Source organism: Neopelma chrysocephalum, unplaced genomic scaffold (genome assembly GCF_003984885.1).
Source record: "Neopelma chrysocephalum unplaced genomic scaffold, ASM398488v2 Primary Assembly neopelma1_147, whole genome shotgun sequence".
Classification (NCBI taxonomy): Eukaryota; Metazoa; Chordata; class Aves; order Passeriformes; family Pipridae; genus Neopelma; species Neopelma chrysocephalum.
In genome coordinates this window covers 9,119,188-9,134,434 of record NW_020897809.1, presented here as the reverse complement: position 1 = coordinate 9,134,434, position 15,247 = coordinate 9,119,188, and the positions used below count along the sequence as shown (strand labels likewise).

Sequence of the window (15,247 nt, the reverse complement as noted above, 5' to 3'; positions counted from 1 at the left end):
TGAATTAAGACACAGATACTAATTCTATTACATGTGTCTGACATTATTGGAAGATTTTAGATAGAGACTGGAGGTAAACTCTATTGAATTGATTTAGCTGGAGAGATTCTGGTGTTTAGTAGCATGACACTTGTTCCTTGAATTTTTTGTGAAGCAGGATTGAAATACAGAAAAGTGTTAGAGTATGTTAAATCTCATCATTCATGAAGATTAACTCATATATTTGAAAGTAAACATTTTTTAATAACTTCAGTCATCACTTTGACCGGAGTACAAGCACAGCATGGGTGGTAATTTAGGAAACAAGTATCTAAAAAAAAGGTATAAATGTATCCTATGAACAGGGTGTCCTGCTTCCAGATATAAAAGATAAAAGTTTCATGTAATTTTATAGAACTGATAACAAAATACACTGTCCTAGTTTAAAATTATGTTCCTATTTAGATTAGACACTTGGTCTGAAAGAAGACAGGTATCTTCTTTCCCCCGAGTCAGGACAAATTTGTTATCCTTATTCTGTAAGTATTTCTAATTTCTCACATTTGATGAGTTTCTTTGCTTCTGCAACTATAAAACTGTTTAAAGTCATATCAATAATTTCATTGTTCATTGAATTAATCAATATAGAACATCAAGTGTGGAGAAAGATTTTTGCACTGTCGATCTTCTGTTCTGAACTTGCACACATCCAAATTTACTTTCTGCTTGTTGAAGGATTCTTTTTTTCTTGGCCCTGGACCTTCTTCAGAAATCTACACTTCTTGTTCTTTTTCCTCCACGATAATCAATACCTCTGACAACTACCTAAAATGTTTTGTTCTTTGAGTGCCTCTTAACAGTTTAATTATCAGTTCATCTTTCTCCAGTACATCTTTAGACCATCTGGATTTTCATGGAAGTGTTCTTTTCTCTGCCTTTCTTGAGTCCATAGGTGTGCACACCACTTGAGGGGGATCTTTCTTTTCCAGTCCCGTTTCTTTCTGTATTTGAATGTGTACCCTGTCTGTGCACAGCGTCAGTCAATTGTACTTTAGTTCAAAAAGGGAAGAAGGATTGTTAGCCTATAAAGAATACTGCTGGCATGGTTGTGATCTGACCTGCAGCCCTAGTGATCATATGTAAGAATAGAATTAGTGAGGAGCACAAGGTCTTGGGTTTCCAGCTTTGTGCAGCAGCTGGCTCCATACAGATGTGTGCAATTAGCATTTTGGAGACAACATTAACGCTTCAGTTTATTCAAAAACAAAATTTGGGAATAATGCCTCAAAGTTTCATCTGGTTTTAGATTTATTCTTGATAGGAGGTGCAGCTGTCTACATTTCAGCTTGCTTTTGTGGAGGGACATTCCGAGATGTGCAGAGAGTGATGGAAATGACATGATCTGACCAGATGCCTGCAGGCTGTCCTGTGCCACTCACCACCAAAGAGTAGTTATTTAAGCAGACAGCTAAATGCACACAGCATTAGATGCTCCATAATGCAAATATATAGAAGCAGATCCTGTGAGAACTTTAAATTTGAATTGGAAAGGTGGAGACTGTTCTATAACTCTGTTCTTCCTTAACTGGGTATGATCCTTTTAAGAAGAAAAAAATTCCCATTGGTCAAAATTAAGATAGATGATTCTTTGCATTCTTTTCAATGGTCATTATTGGCATGCTTTCCCAATGAGCTCAGTACAACTGATAATCCATTCCTAAATCTTGCCACTAACATTTAGATATTTTGGTTTATTGTAAATTGGTAGGCAAAACCTTGCTGTTCTGACACTGAGATGCTTTCATTCTCTGTATTACTTTCAAAAAGGGATCACAGCAAAAATGGAGATACTAATAAAATAAATCCTGATATATTTTTAATTATACTAATAATTGTACTAATAATTATACTAATAGAATAAATCTTATCATGGTGTTAGATGATGTCCTGGTGATATTACAGAATAAATTACCATCTTTTAGGACTTTAGAGAGAAGAAATGTACTAATTATGTATATTTTGGTTGGTTGATCAATGTAAGTAATGTGGAGTAAACTGACTCCTGTTTATATTTTTATATATTGATAGGGTTTGTTAGTCAGGATTTTCATACGCCAAATTAAGTAAATTTTGTTAGCAACTTTGTTTTGTCTTTTTAAAGGGCAGACTTCTTAACAATTCTTACTAATTAGAATAAATGGTGTAAATGTGAGAAATACGGCTGTCCTTGAGGGAACTGTTACATTAGCAGGTGCGAACATAACCTTTTCTTTGCCTTTGTAAACCTGAAAGGACAGATTGTCTCTTTAGAATAGAGACATTCATGGAAAGAATAACAAAGCAAAAAGAATAGAGGCCGATAAACTAAAGAAAAGAGCCAAAAGAACTAGCTGCAGGCATAAATAACTGCATTATAGAGGTAATTTGTTTAGATTCTTAAAAAGAAGTCGGCACTAAACTTCCCACATATTAATACTCATTAGAGTACCTTGTACTGAAAAATTAAAAACTGGTTTGGGGAATTACAGTATTCTAAATGATTTGGCACGGTTAGCCTTGTTTCAGAGGAACATACCACTGTGCCCTAAAATAGAATTTGCTTAATATTTGAAAATAAGACAAAGATGAGCTCAGCCCAAAACCAAGGATGTTAAAATACTGATAAAAGTTTCTGAAATATATGTTATGAAATGAACACTTCCAGAATGATTTTTTTGAACCATGTGAGGCTCTAAGGGTAATTAAACTTTCAAAATAAATTATTCTTGGTCAGTGAGAGTACCAGGTCATTCATTTATTTGGGTAATTGATTGCAAGTGTGTCAAGTAGGGAGAGGTCAGGGTTCACCACTTCTTCATAATTGTTCATATTTGGAAAGTTTTTCTATTCTAACTACCAGATTTGATGATTCTTGTTTTGCACCTGCCACCCATATTACTCCTTATTTATGGATACTGGTTAAGGGGACTTTGTGGGTTTTTTTCTTAATTCTCTCCAGAAAACCACTACCAACAGGAAATTCCAGTTGTCATGGTACACAAAACAACTCGTTCTCCAGGTCTCTGTGACATATCAGTCTTCCAGATCTCTAATTTCATAGAGATTTGATTCATTTTCAACATAACTAAGTCTATTTTTATGAGGGCATGTGGATTTCAGATGATCAGGCAGCCACTTCAATAATGTGGTATCTCCTACGAGACCAATTTACAAGTATTGCATAAAATGAAACATATGTGAAGTAAAGAGTGCTCCTGAATAAGGAAACTTTAGAATCTGAAAGCATAGCAGATCAGTTGACAATTGCTATTACTTTATTTTTCGTTCTTTAAAATGGAGATGATGATGATACTATCTAATGTGCTTATTATGGAGAAAATGGCACTGCAGTTGCTAAGCACTAATATACTGATGTACTAATAGTGAAGCTTCAGCAGAGGATTTTGTCTGGATTTTGACCAGGATACAAAGAGATTTGTGTTAATATTAAATTGTATGGGAGTTGCTCTTATCTTTGCAACATCGAGGAAATACCTGCTTTCATGTTTGGTAAACTTCCAGGTTAAGTAATTTATAAGGAGAAAACCACTTTCATTTTAAGAACAGGTGAGCCTGATAAATGAAGCATCTCTTCAACAGTCCAGTGTCATTTTTTTTTTCTAAGTTCATTTTAAGCCTTGAATTGAACATTAACAAATGGTTATAAATTATTATACATACAGAAGCAAAGTGAATAGCCAATCTGAGAAGATGAGTTTATCTGTACTCTTGGGTAGCTGCTACCATTTACTTGCAATCTCACTATAGTTACCATTGTGAGGAGAATAGTCAATCAAAGTTGAAGATATAAAATAAAATTGAAAATTGAATTGGAAGGTAATTTTACTTTCAAATGGTTTGCAAATGTAGATGTTAAGTGTGAAGTGAATGCAGTTAATGACCATAGCTGGAAGAGTTATGCACCTGCTGATCACAGGAATATTATTATAAATGAGGTTGATTTTCTTGTTGACTACCTCATTTTTCTCAGCATGGTCTCATTACTTTTCTATCACATGTCTGACCCTTAGATATAAATACTCAAGCACACACATAATAAAAATACATTAACTCCCATATAGATTTTTTGAAAATCAAGATGTGTGCTGCAGATGTTTCTTGCCTTTGTAGGTTTAATGTAGGTTCTGCTTTTGGATAACAGGAAAAAAAAAGAAAAGAGTTGAGTTTCAACAGAAGTACTCAAGTCATTTTACAACTGAGAGATCTAATGTTCTAACTCCTGTTGTCTGAATTATTTCAGAGAAGTGTTTCTTCAGACCTTTGCTGTATTTTTGTTTTCCAATAAGCAATGTAACTGGAAAGTCTGGAAGTAACACTAACTCTTATATAATTATATTTCTTCACTTAGGAAATAAATTATTTTACAGAATTTTTAAGGCCACCTTTCTTCAATTTTGCCTCTTCAAATGTTTTGTGTGCTTTTGCCTGTGGAATATAAATATCTTTATTGTTTTAAAACTATTATTTGAAATAAATCATGTATCTTTAAGTGTGATTATAGGTATATATCTAAGGTTTGCCCCTTCTTTATAGCACATATGTCATCATAAAAAACTCTTATGTTAGACTTATATGATAGAGTCTGATATAAATGTATGTGTTTTTAGCTAAGTGAATGTGTTCAGTGTTACATTTTGGGATGTAACTGAGTTGTAGATATACCAGTGGCCTTTCTGTAACTAAGGTACATACTTTTTTAAAAGGAGGGAGAGAGATAAATCTATTCATATAACAAATAAATAATACAATTTAAACATATTGAACTAATGTTATGAAGTGAGCTTATGTATTTATTGCCAGTTGTTTGGAGATATGCAGGACCTAATTCCATGCTCCTACTGCTCTATCGTAGCGTCATTTAAACCAGCATTTGCTACTGAGAATTACCTGGTTTGAGTTTCAGTATTTTTTTTTGTTTTTCAGCCCTCAGGTTACTGCAACTACCTGGTTCCTCAGCACAATTGCTCAGCTTGTAACCAGGAAATTTAGGGAGTTTCAGGCAACCACTTCTCCCATACTTTGGAGTTCTTTGGTGCATCAGTCTCTTAGCACTTCTGAACATCAAGATTTAGAGTGGAGAGTTCCTGAGAACTATATCCATAGGTTTTCACCAAAAGTGATATGGGAAGCAAAGTGATGGATGAAACTAAGCCTTGATCAGGGGCACACGTTTAGCTGTGTGGCCAACTTGCTGGTGATCTTACGTGAATTATTTTACATCTTGCTTAAATTTCTTCAAAAGTAAGATCAAGCCCCAGGATTGTAAGACACTTAGAGGTCTTCTGATGAAAGCACTTTTCAAGGACTTGATGGTATAATTTTTCCATTCATAAATATATACGCAGCTGGTACTGGAATCTGTTATGTCAAACGACAGCAATGGTGAGGATATCATGTTCTTTCCTTGGCACAGTAGGGAAATTTCTGCTTTTGAAGTGTTTGTGATTTATAAGAGGAACTGCTAGTCTTTCAGAATGAAAGAGCTAGTAGGCTCTTCCACTCTGTTTTGATTTGCCCACCCATGTTAGGAGGTTGAATAAAGATCGGGTTTGTCTGCAAGGGAGAGGAAAGAATTAGCAAGTTCTGGAAAGCTGGTGAACAGTTTGCTTTGCATGATGTTCTTAATGACTATGGGGGAACAAGAAGGTGCTTCTGTATTTTTATTGTTGTACTAGTAGAACCTTTTCATGTTTACATACTTGCAGTAGGTTTTGTACTGTCCTTGGTTAAACTCTCAAATTGCCATAGTCAGCTGAAATATGTAACTTGCTCCAGAGTTAATGCCTTCTTAAGTTGACCTAAGAAAAACTAAGAATGTTTTAGAGTGTTTATCTGCAAATTTTGGGTGACAACATTTCATTAGTTAAGCTACAGGTAGTCCTTAACTAATGAAAAATTGTTTTCAGTAATAAATTTTAAAAAACAAGTCTACAGTGCAGTCTCACAATTTTAAAATAAAACCCAGCATCTGAATAGTGATAATGAATAATTACTTTTAACAACCCTAAGTAGTGACAAAAAAGTTGTTTATTGTAATTTTTTGTCATCTTCTCAGAGGGGTGGCTAATTACAGAGAAATACCCATCTGTTAGAAATAGGCTTGTTCAAAAATAATAGGTAAATTAATCATTGTTTCCCCATACATTAGGCATATTTTCCCAGATTTCAGCCTTTAAAGTTTTGTCTGTGCTCTGGAGTAATAATGTAGGACTGTTGGGGGATGTCAGGGTTGTGCTGCTGTTGTGGTTTAATCCCAGCAGTCAGCTGAGCCCCACACAGCTGCTCTCACTGCTCCTGCAGAGGGATGGGGGAGAGAATATACAAGGGTAAAAGTGCAAAAACTCGTGGGTTGAGATAAAGACGGTTTAAGAGGTAGAGCAAAAGCTGCACATGCAACAAAATCTGAATAAGGCATCTGCTCCTTCCCACGGGCAGGCAGATGTTCAGCCACCTCCAGGAACTCAGGGTTTCATCATGTGTGATGGCTACTTGGGAAGACAGCGTAACTCTGAACTTCCCCCTTTCCTTTTTCCCTACAGTTTGTATTGCTGAGCGTGACACCATAGGGTCTGGAATATCCCTTGGGTCAGTTGGGATCAGCTGTCCCAGCTGTGTCCTTTCCCACCTTCTTGACCCCCTCCCAGCCTCCTCACTGGCGTGGTGGGGTGAGGAGCAGAAAAGGCCTGGACTCTGTGTAAGCCCTGACCAGCAGTAATAAAAACACCCCTGAGTTATCAACCCTGTTTCCAGCACAAATCCAAAGCATAGCGCTATGCAAGCTACTCTGAAGAAATTCAACTGTATCCCAGCCAAAATCAGTACAGCTACTTACAAGACTTGAAGAAACAGAACATAAAAATGACCCTGTTTATCCTTTTAAAGGAAACCTAATTTTTTTTGTGATCATGGCTGTGGTCTGAATTTATTAGAAATATTCAAATTCAGTGTCCTTGGTGTCTTTGTGAGATGACCTGAATAGTGAGCAATAAACTTCTGCATTATAATTCGCGTTTGAAGGTATGTCCTCAGGAAGTAAAATAGACAAGCAGTGTATTGTGTTTACCTTTAAGCTGACAAACAGTCTATGTAAAGTGACAGAGGCATTTTTAGGAAAAGAAAGCAAATAATGTTTTTCTGGTTAGCAGGCCCCAAGATAAGACAAGTTTAAGGGGCCAAAACATGTGTGATTATTAAAGGCTACTGGGTTCTCAGTTCAAACAAATTGAATTCTTTCATAGTCTGAAGGGCTGTGGAAATCTAGCAAAGAGTGTAGACTGCTGAAATAAAATTTGCATGTAAAGTGATTTTATATATGCAGGGCTATAGCCACCAAATTTGAATTGGAAAAAGAAATCTCATTACTCATCTTGTAAAAGAAGTAATTCCTAAATTCCATATTTGCTATCACTGACATAAAAGTTCTGCATATGAATGTATTTTTTGTGATTTCACAAAGATACTGGATTATTGAATTGACAAAGATCTGTTCCATTCTCTCCTGCCTTTTCTTTTATAGGATAACAGATTTAGGCAATATTAAAAGAAGATTGTATTTGTCAACAGTCCACAAGGAGTTGTCAGTAACCCCTCTGCATGCAAAAATTCCTCTGTTTATGATCAAGCGCAAAATAGTAGGTACCTTGGGAATATTCCTCACACTGTGGTTGAGCATGCTTTTTAATCAGAAATCTTTTGTGTCTGTTTATAGACTTGTTGAAATCATGGTTTGGTTTAGAACTCAGTTCCTACTGATTCAAGACACGTGTATGTCCCCTCTACCAGATGGCAGCAGAACCACTTAATACTACTACTCCTTTATCCTCCTTCCTATATTAGGAATTCATTCCCCCTTCCCAAGAGTAATGCTCTTTGTGATGTGTTTCTCTCTCCTGTTGATTCAGCCTTTGTAAAATTCTCTGTGTCCCTGATACTTTATCACATGTCCCTTCTCCTGCAGTGACCTTTGATTACATTCTCTGGAGCTGCAGGTAGGCTGGAGCTGATGGCTACTCTCACATTCTTCAGGTTCTTCCTAATTCTGGCATATATAAAACAAAGCATATGTCAAACTGATGAAAATAAAACAATAACCGTCATCTTCTCCCTGTCCCCCTTTCCCCTGCCCAGCCACAACATGTGGTAATAGCTGCCAGGATACAAAACCTAATGGTTACCACATAGCCATGTGAGGACTGAAGTCTCAAATACTGCTTTAGAAAATAAATTTGATATGAGAATAGTTAGGTTTCAAGTATTTTAAAATATACATTTACACCAAGAGAACTAGATAACGCTTAGTATACTGAGCAGCTGTGAATTTAAGGCTAGACGTGAGAGGGAATATTTTACGAAAACCTCTGAAGTTATACTTTTTTTAAGATAGCTTAGGTGAAGGCAGCTGTGAGAACTATGAGCATCTATGTTTTTAAACATCAGAAACTCTAAATGGAAAACATAAAGCCACAAGAAAACATACTTCGTTAGTTCTTCTGGTTTTGGTATTTTTTATATGAAATTTCTGGATTTTTTAGGAGAATCGTGGAATTATAATATGGTTTACATGCAAAATAGATATCTGTAACTGCACTCTCCTGTATTATAAAATACAGCAATAGACAAATGGTGAATTAAGTGGAAAAAAGATTAAAATTGAGAGAATTTAAAGAGTAGTGGAATAGTGCAGGAGAGTGTAGCACATTGATGTTAGTGTTCTAACAGTGTTTCCTGAACCAAATAACCATCTAATGAGAATTAAAACAGGTATTTAAGTAGGATCTTTAGCAACCCAGGCAATTGCCATTATCTGATTTGCCTTTTGGAAAGGTCTTACTGCGAATGGATAACACTTATTATAAAGAAGTAGTAGTTTTAAGATGTTGTGATACGTTGCACTCTAGTCCAAACTAGAAATTTACCAGATAGTTTCATTATAGAAGGAGTGCCAGTTTTGGAGAGGTCCTTTTGTTGTGAATCTCAGAAAGAAATCATCAAAGAATCTCAAACTTCGGTAACTCTAGCTTACGAAGTAATACTGGATAACGATTCTTGTTCCCCCCAAGAAATCCTTCAATAAATATGCTTTCTTACAACTTAGCTGCAAAACATATTGTGGATATGCTGTGCTGAACTCCCTTGGGCTGGCAGTCACTAGGTCATATGTCCTTATCTGTTTGTAAAAGTATTTGTTCAAAATGCAAATACAGCAATATCTTATTTTGATATCAAAATGTTCTGCATTGTGAATCACAGCCTGTGAGAATCTAATACTCCGCTGACACTCCATTTGTAGAGAACTATATACTCTGCAGTGATTAGTGTCGGGGTTTTACTAAAGAGTATTGTTTCTGTTTTCTAGTGGTGCAATATGTGTATTGACTTGGTAGCATTCACCAGTGAAATATTCAAAGGAGCTGTCTTCCAGTCTTTGGATGGAATTATTATTTCAGCTAACTGTAAGCTACGAAAGATCTTCACTTTAAAATCCAAGCCGCAAGATACAGCTGAGGAAAATGGTGTGTTTTAATTACTATCTACTCTTAATCGTAACTGTTCACGTAAAATCAAAAGCTTCTTTTTCATCAGATTGGCAATTTGAAAGATTACATGATTTCATGGAAATTAAGGTAGTAGCACTGCATATTAAATCTGCCAGTGACAGACTTTAGGCAACTAATTAAATATGTGTGTACTCCTCTGTTTTAAACATTGAATTCCTTAGAAGTATTTTATCGAACAAATTCAGCTAAGATATATCAAGTAGAGAGCTTGTTTTAATGAGAGTCTCTTATGCTGATAGAAATCAGGTTTTGGCCAAGAGAGTGTCTGAAAGGAAAGAGAAATACTTAAAACTTAGCAACATTTGCTGTTTGTTTTCTTAATTTTGGACATTAGCTGATGAAAGATTTCTTCTTTAAATAATCCAGGAAAAAACTGTTACAAAACAATATTATATGAAACAGAGCTATGAAACTATCATAAACACCTCTGATCTTATGTCCATTTATCCTAATGTGTCCTTGTTTATTGGGAAAATAATGTTGGTGGTGAACTGAAAAATGAGAGGTCTTTTTTTCTGTGATAGAGCAGGATATTGGTCAAAGTTTACCAGTCTCCATACTAGCATCATAATCCTGAATCATCCTTTTCCAGGGGAGACAACTGCATTCCTCACTGGTATTTGCAGTAATAGAAGAGGAATTGCAAAAGCACAGCTGGCACTTTCTTATTTTAAAGGCACCCTAGGTATAGTTCAGCTTCAATTTCATTCACATTTTCATTTTGTGGCTTTTAAAGAACACACCTGAAAAAAGGGGTCTGGTTTCAGAAGGAGGGATAGTCAGCAGTATTGTAAGTGTAGCAAAATGTATCTTCCATTTGGAAACCCTAAACCAATAGGGGAGAATAAGCAATCCTTGTGATTACTCCTCTGATTTCTTGTAGGTAAGGCTGGGGAAAAAAAATAATTTAAAAAATGTCTGCAGAGAGAATCTGGTAAATTCTCAGCAGGAAACTGCAGTTAGAGGTCTCACTGGCATTAATTTAATTTAATTCCATTGGTGCATTGTTTTCTCTCTTCCATTCTAAACAGTTTTTGAAACGTGCTTAAATGTTCGCAATGAGTTCCAAAATTCTAAAATGTAGTTAGCATAATGAGTAGACAGCTTTAATAAACTGTGTGCATAGTAAAATATTGTACTTTTAATTACTTCATTATCAATTCTATGATTATTACACAACTGGTGGGCATTAGTATTTTCTGTATATTTATGAATTTCCTCATCTAGGCAATTCATAGGATCATAGAACTGTTTAGGATGAAAAAGACCCTTAAGATCATCGAGCCCAACCATTAACCCAGCACTGCCACCACTAACCCATGTCCCTGAGAGTCACATCCAGGGGTAGTGACTCCACCACTGCCCTGGGCAGCCTGTCCTAGTGCTTGACAACCCTTTCGATGAACAAATTGTTCCTATATCCAATCTAAATCTCCCCTGGGACAACTTGAGGCCATTTCCTCTTGTCCTGCCACTTGTTACCTGGGAGAAGAGACCAACACCCACCTCACTACAAGCGATAAGATCTCCCCTCAGCCTTTTCCGAAGGCTGAACAACCCCAGTTCCCTCAGCTTCTCCTCTGGTCTTGTTCTCTAGACCCTTCTTAAACTTACATTGCAGCTGAAGGATTGGCTGAATTAAAATGATTCTACACTTCCTACCCAATTACAGAAAAACAACAGTAAGGGCTTTTTTGTTATTAAATTAAGTTTCAGATAACAATCACTATTTGATAAAGCTTTTGCCCTCTCAGATGATTGGACCAGTTAGTTGAACTCCACTGAATGCAATGACTGCGATTTGTAATGAGAGGTGTCATGCTTTAGCCCCAGCCATCAACTAAACACCACACAGCTGCTCACTCACTTGCCCCCTGTGGGATGAGGTCGAGAAGTGGAAGGGTAAAAGTAGAAAAACTCATGGGTTGAGATACAAACAGTTTAATAATTGAAGTATTACAATAATAAATAGTAATGAAAAGGGGGGGGGGAAGAAAAATAAATCCCAAGAAAAACAAATTATGCAAATGAAAAACAATTGTTCACCAGCAGCAGCCCCCTCAGTCAGCTTTCCCTATAGCTGATATGTTGAGCACATTGCCATATGGTCTGGAGTATCCCTTGGGTCATTTGGGGTCAGCTGTTCCTGCTGTGTCCCCTCCCAGCTCCTTGTGCACTCCCAGCCTCCTCGCTGGCAGGGCAGCATGGGAAGCTGAGAAGTCCTTGTCTCCTTGTCTTAGTGTAAACACTGATGAGCAACAACTAAAACATCAATATGTTACTAACACTTCTCATCCCAAATCCAAACCACAGCACTGTACCAGCTACTAGGAAGAAAATTAACTCTATCTCGACAGAAACCAGGACAAGGGTCGAGTTCTTTGCTTCAACCTCCTTGTGGCTGAAGCAATGGTTTCAAAGTGCAGTGAGTGTGTTACTCTTTTTAAGCAGCAAGTTTTTAGTATGCTTTGTACTCTTGAAATGATAGCAAATGCAAAGGAGAAACCGCTTATACTAAAAAATTATTTCTGTATGAGATCATTGAGATAGAAGAAGAAATAATTCATCTTCTCTGCCCCATGATACTGAGGTATACAAGCTTGATCTATACCTAGTTTCTGGTTTCCATAGTAATCCCAAAGTTCTGTATGGGGTTTTTATCACTAAGTATTGTCCAACAGTGATAAATAATGTACTGGCTTGGCAAAAAAAATGGTTGAAAGAATACATCCACTACTGAAGCACAACATGGAACACTTGAATTTTTTTATTAGTATCTCAATACTCGACCATTATTCAAGTTTGGGTTTTGGGTTATGTTTTCCTCTTCTTATCCTTGGAAAATGGGCTAATATTAATTTTCTTACTATATTCAAATCTTCTAAAGTTTGGAAGGAATTTGCATTGTAACATCAGGCATGGTTCTGACATGGATTCCTTTCTTCAAAGAGAATAGCTTTTATAACTCGGTGTATATTGGTTATCAAAGGGAAAGCAGAGATAGATCACATTCTACTAGTGCCTGGTCACAAGAATAGATAGGCTGACAGCTTTTTAGTTTATCATGGAAGTGTAATGGTGTCCAAATTTTGAAATTAAAGTTTGTGAAATTCTTTATTTGCATATATGGGACTTCTCCTTTTGCTACTTCAGTAACACTGGTATAAATGCCTTTTTCAGGTGTTCATTTTATATAAAAATCACTATATCAGTATTACAATTAAAGCTGAGTTGTAATAAAAATTTTTAAAAATGTGTTTTGTGGTTCTGTTTTGCTTGTGCGCTTGAGAAATCAAAGAAGTTGATTTCAAAGAAGTTGGGTTTTTTTCCAGCCACTAGTGTATATTACTTTAACTGCATTTCAAAATTTTTGACCTAAAAATTTACACAATATAATTCTAAAATTTACATGCTTATTGTCTTAAAAATGAACAATTACAGCAAATTTTTCAAATTACTATGGTCTATTAAATTGTTGTAGCCATATGAACTAAAGTATATGTAATCTACCAAATAATGTGAGTTGAATTTAATTCCATAATGTCATGTGAGTGAAGTAAAGCCCATTTTTTGATTCTAGTTACACGTGTTGTTCCACTTGTGCCACGTGATCCCACAGATGTTATTCCTCGAACCTGCCAGCTAAATAGAGATGTGCCACAAGTTACTCAACTGCTGAACCTAACAAAAATTCACAAGCCAGAAATAAAATGTAGGGAATATCCAGTGCAAGAAACAGGTATTCTGTTGTGTTAAAATACTGTGAATATGATCTATACAGTATGTGTACAAATAATGGATGTTTTTGTAAAAGTTCCAGTGTCTTAAAATAAAACGTTACAGCTCCTGCAGAGCTGCAGTGCCATGAGCACGTAGACTGTTTTGTACTTTGAGATCTATGTTCATTCTGAACAATTCTAGTTCAGGTGTGGGGTTTATAATAGTATTTGAGATATGTCATCTGAATGTACATTGAAGCATTGTACAGTGAAGTTGGTACACTTCTTTTTGAACTCTGTTCACATAAATGACACTCATCTGACAATATGACCATGCAGTCTCCTCAGCTTATACTCTGAAATAGGAGATCTTGTATTATTGGTGTCTCGGAATTATTTGAATGTTTCCGTAAGCTACAAGATAATAAACCATATAATTCAGATTTTGGCAGCATTGCATAGAAGAGATTTATTAAAGAAGTTGGGCAGTCGTGTGCTAATACAAACTATTGACTTGGGTAAAAAGTAAGAGAAAGAAAAGAGAGGATTAAATTTAAATTATTGTTCCAGCTGAAGGCTATCAACAGGAGACCTCAGAAGTGGGGTTTTTTCTAGGCTCTGTATTGTTTGTTATAGTTATGAATAATCTCAACAGAGATGTGAATTACATGGGATAAAAACTGTGATGTGATACAGATACTAGTTTAATAAAGAGTGGGACTTCAGAGAGTTTTAAACTTGTGAGATGGGCAATCCCTTATGTGCTTTTTCATGAAAAACAGCACAGACCAGGTAACATGCAGGAAACATCATAGTCTGTGAAGTAAGGTTTCAGTTTACGGGTTTTATTTCTTGTGGCCACCATGTTGAAAAATTATGGTCTAGGGACCACTGTACTGGGTAAATGTGTAACATGATACCCTGTAAAATGTAGCTTTGCTAAATGCAAAGGATTGTACATTGGGGAGGAATGTTAACTGCAGTTAAGCTTTGAAGTATCAAAATTAAATGACTCAAGGAAGGAAGGTTATCATCACCATAGATACAGCTCAGTAGAATTTTCAGATTTTAATATTTTTTAAAAAACTAAGATAGTAGCAGGAAATTCAAATACATATGAAATGAAAAAGGTATCAAACCTTTAAATCAGTTTTGCATTATTATCTGAAATACTTTATACATAATCGGTTAAACCATCTCAGAAAAGATTTTACAGACCAAGAAGTGATTCAGGGAGAAGCAGAATGAATGAAAAATTCTCATGTGAAGATAAGCTGAAGTACAAAGAAAGTTCAATAAAAGCTGTTTTTCCTATCTCATGGCACAAAACCAAGAGAAAATGCCCTGTTACACAGAATATGATTAAAATATGGAATCCACTGCTACAAGAAGCTGGTAAAGAAATTTGTATGATTCCAAAATCAATTGGCCATTTATAGGGGTAAGAAATGTATTTAGCACCAGTAAAAATGTGAAGGGAAAATTTAATCTTATACTTCCAATTTTTTCCACCCTTACTCTAAGAACAGTGTTGAAGGCAGATGATTTCATACATCTCTACTGAAATCGTCTTGGGGCATTTCTGAAGCATTTGGGTTTGGCCTTGGTTTGAAACTGGATTTTAAGAGAGATTATTGGCCTGTTCTAGACTAGCACTTCCTGTGGGTTTATGTTTAAGTTGGCATGTCTGTCTGCATAAGATTTGTAAGCCAAGATTTGGTAGAAACTGAACTGGAGATGTAAATGCCAAGATTTGAAATTGTTTAAATAGACTTGGGCCAGAGAATTTACACTAAATTTACACTAAAATTTTTACTAAAGCTACTGTTTTGCTTTAAAACTGTGTATTGTTTCCTACCTGCAGTGAAGTCAACAGCAGAATTTCACTAAGGCAAATGTCTTTACAGTCCTTATTGTTTTGATTCAAAATAC

General features: G+C 35.8%; 1 protein-coding gene across 4 annotated transcripts in view; it reads left to right on the top strand.

Moving 5' to 3' along the window:
• CUNH3orf67 (chromosome unknown C3orf67 homolog) overlaps positions 1 to 15,247 on the top strand; it is a 72,012-nt gene that overhangs the window by 13,361 nt on the left and 43,404 nt on the right. For all 4 annotated transcript variants that reach the window (XR_003537002.1, XM_027700929.1, XM_027700927.1 and 1 more), the window contains exons 7-9: positions 7,556 to 7,670; positions 9,395 to 9,551; positions 13,177 to 13,335. Coding sequence is in view for 3 of the 4 variants with exons in the window: in XM_027700929.1 (XP_027556730.1) it covers positions 7,556 to 7,670; positions 9,395 to 9,551; positions 13,177 to 13,335 (431 nt within the window). In the remaining variant the exon portion in view is untranslated. The remainder of the gene's footprint in view (positions 1 to 7,555; positions 7,671 to 9,394; positions 9,552 to 13,176; positions 13,336 to 15,247) is intronic.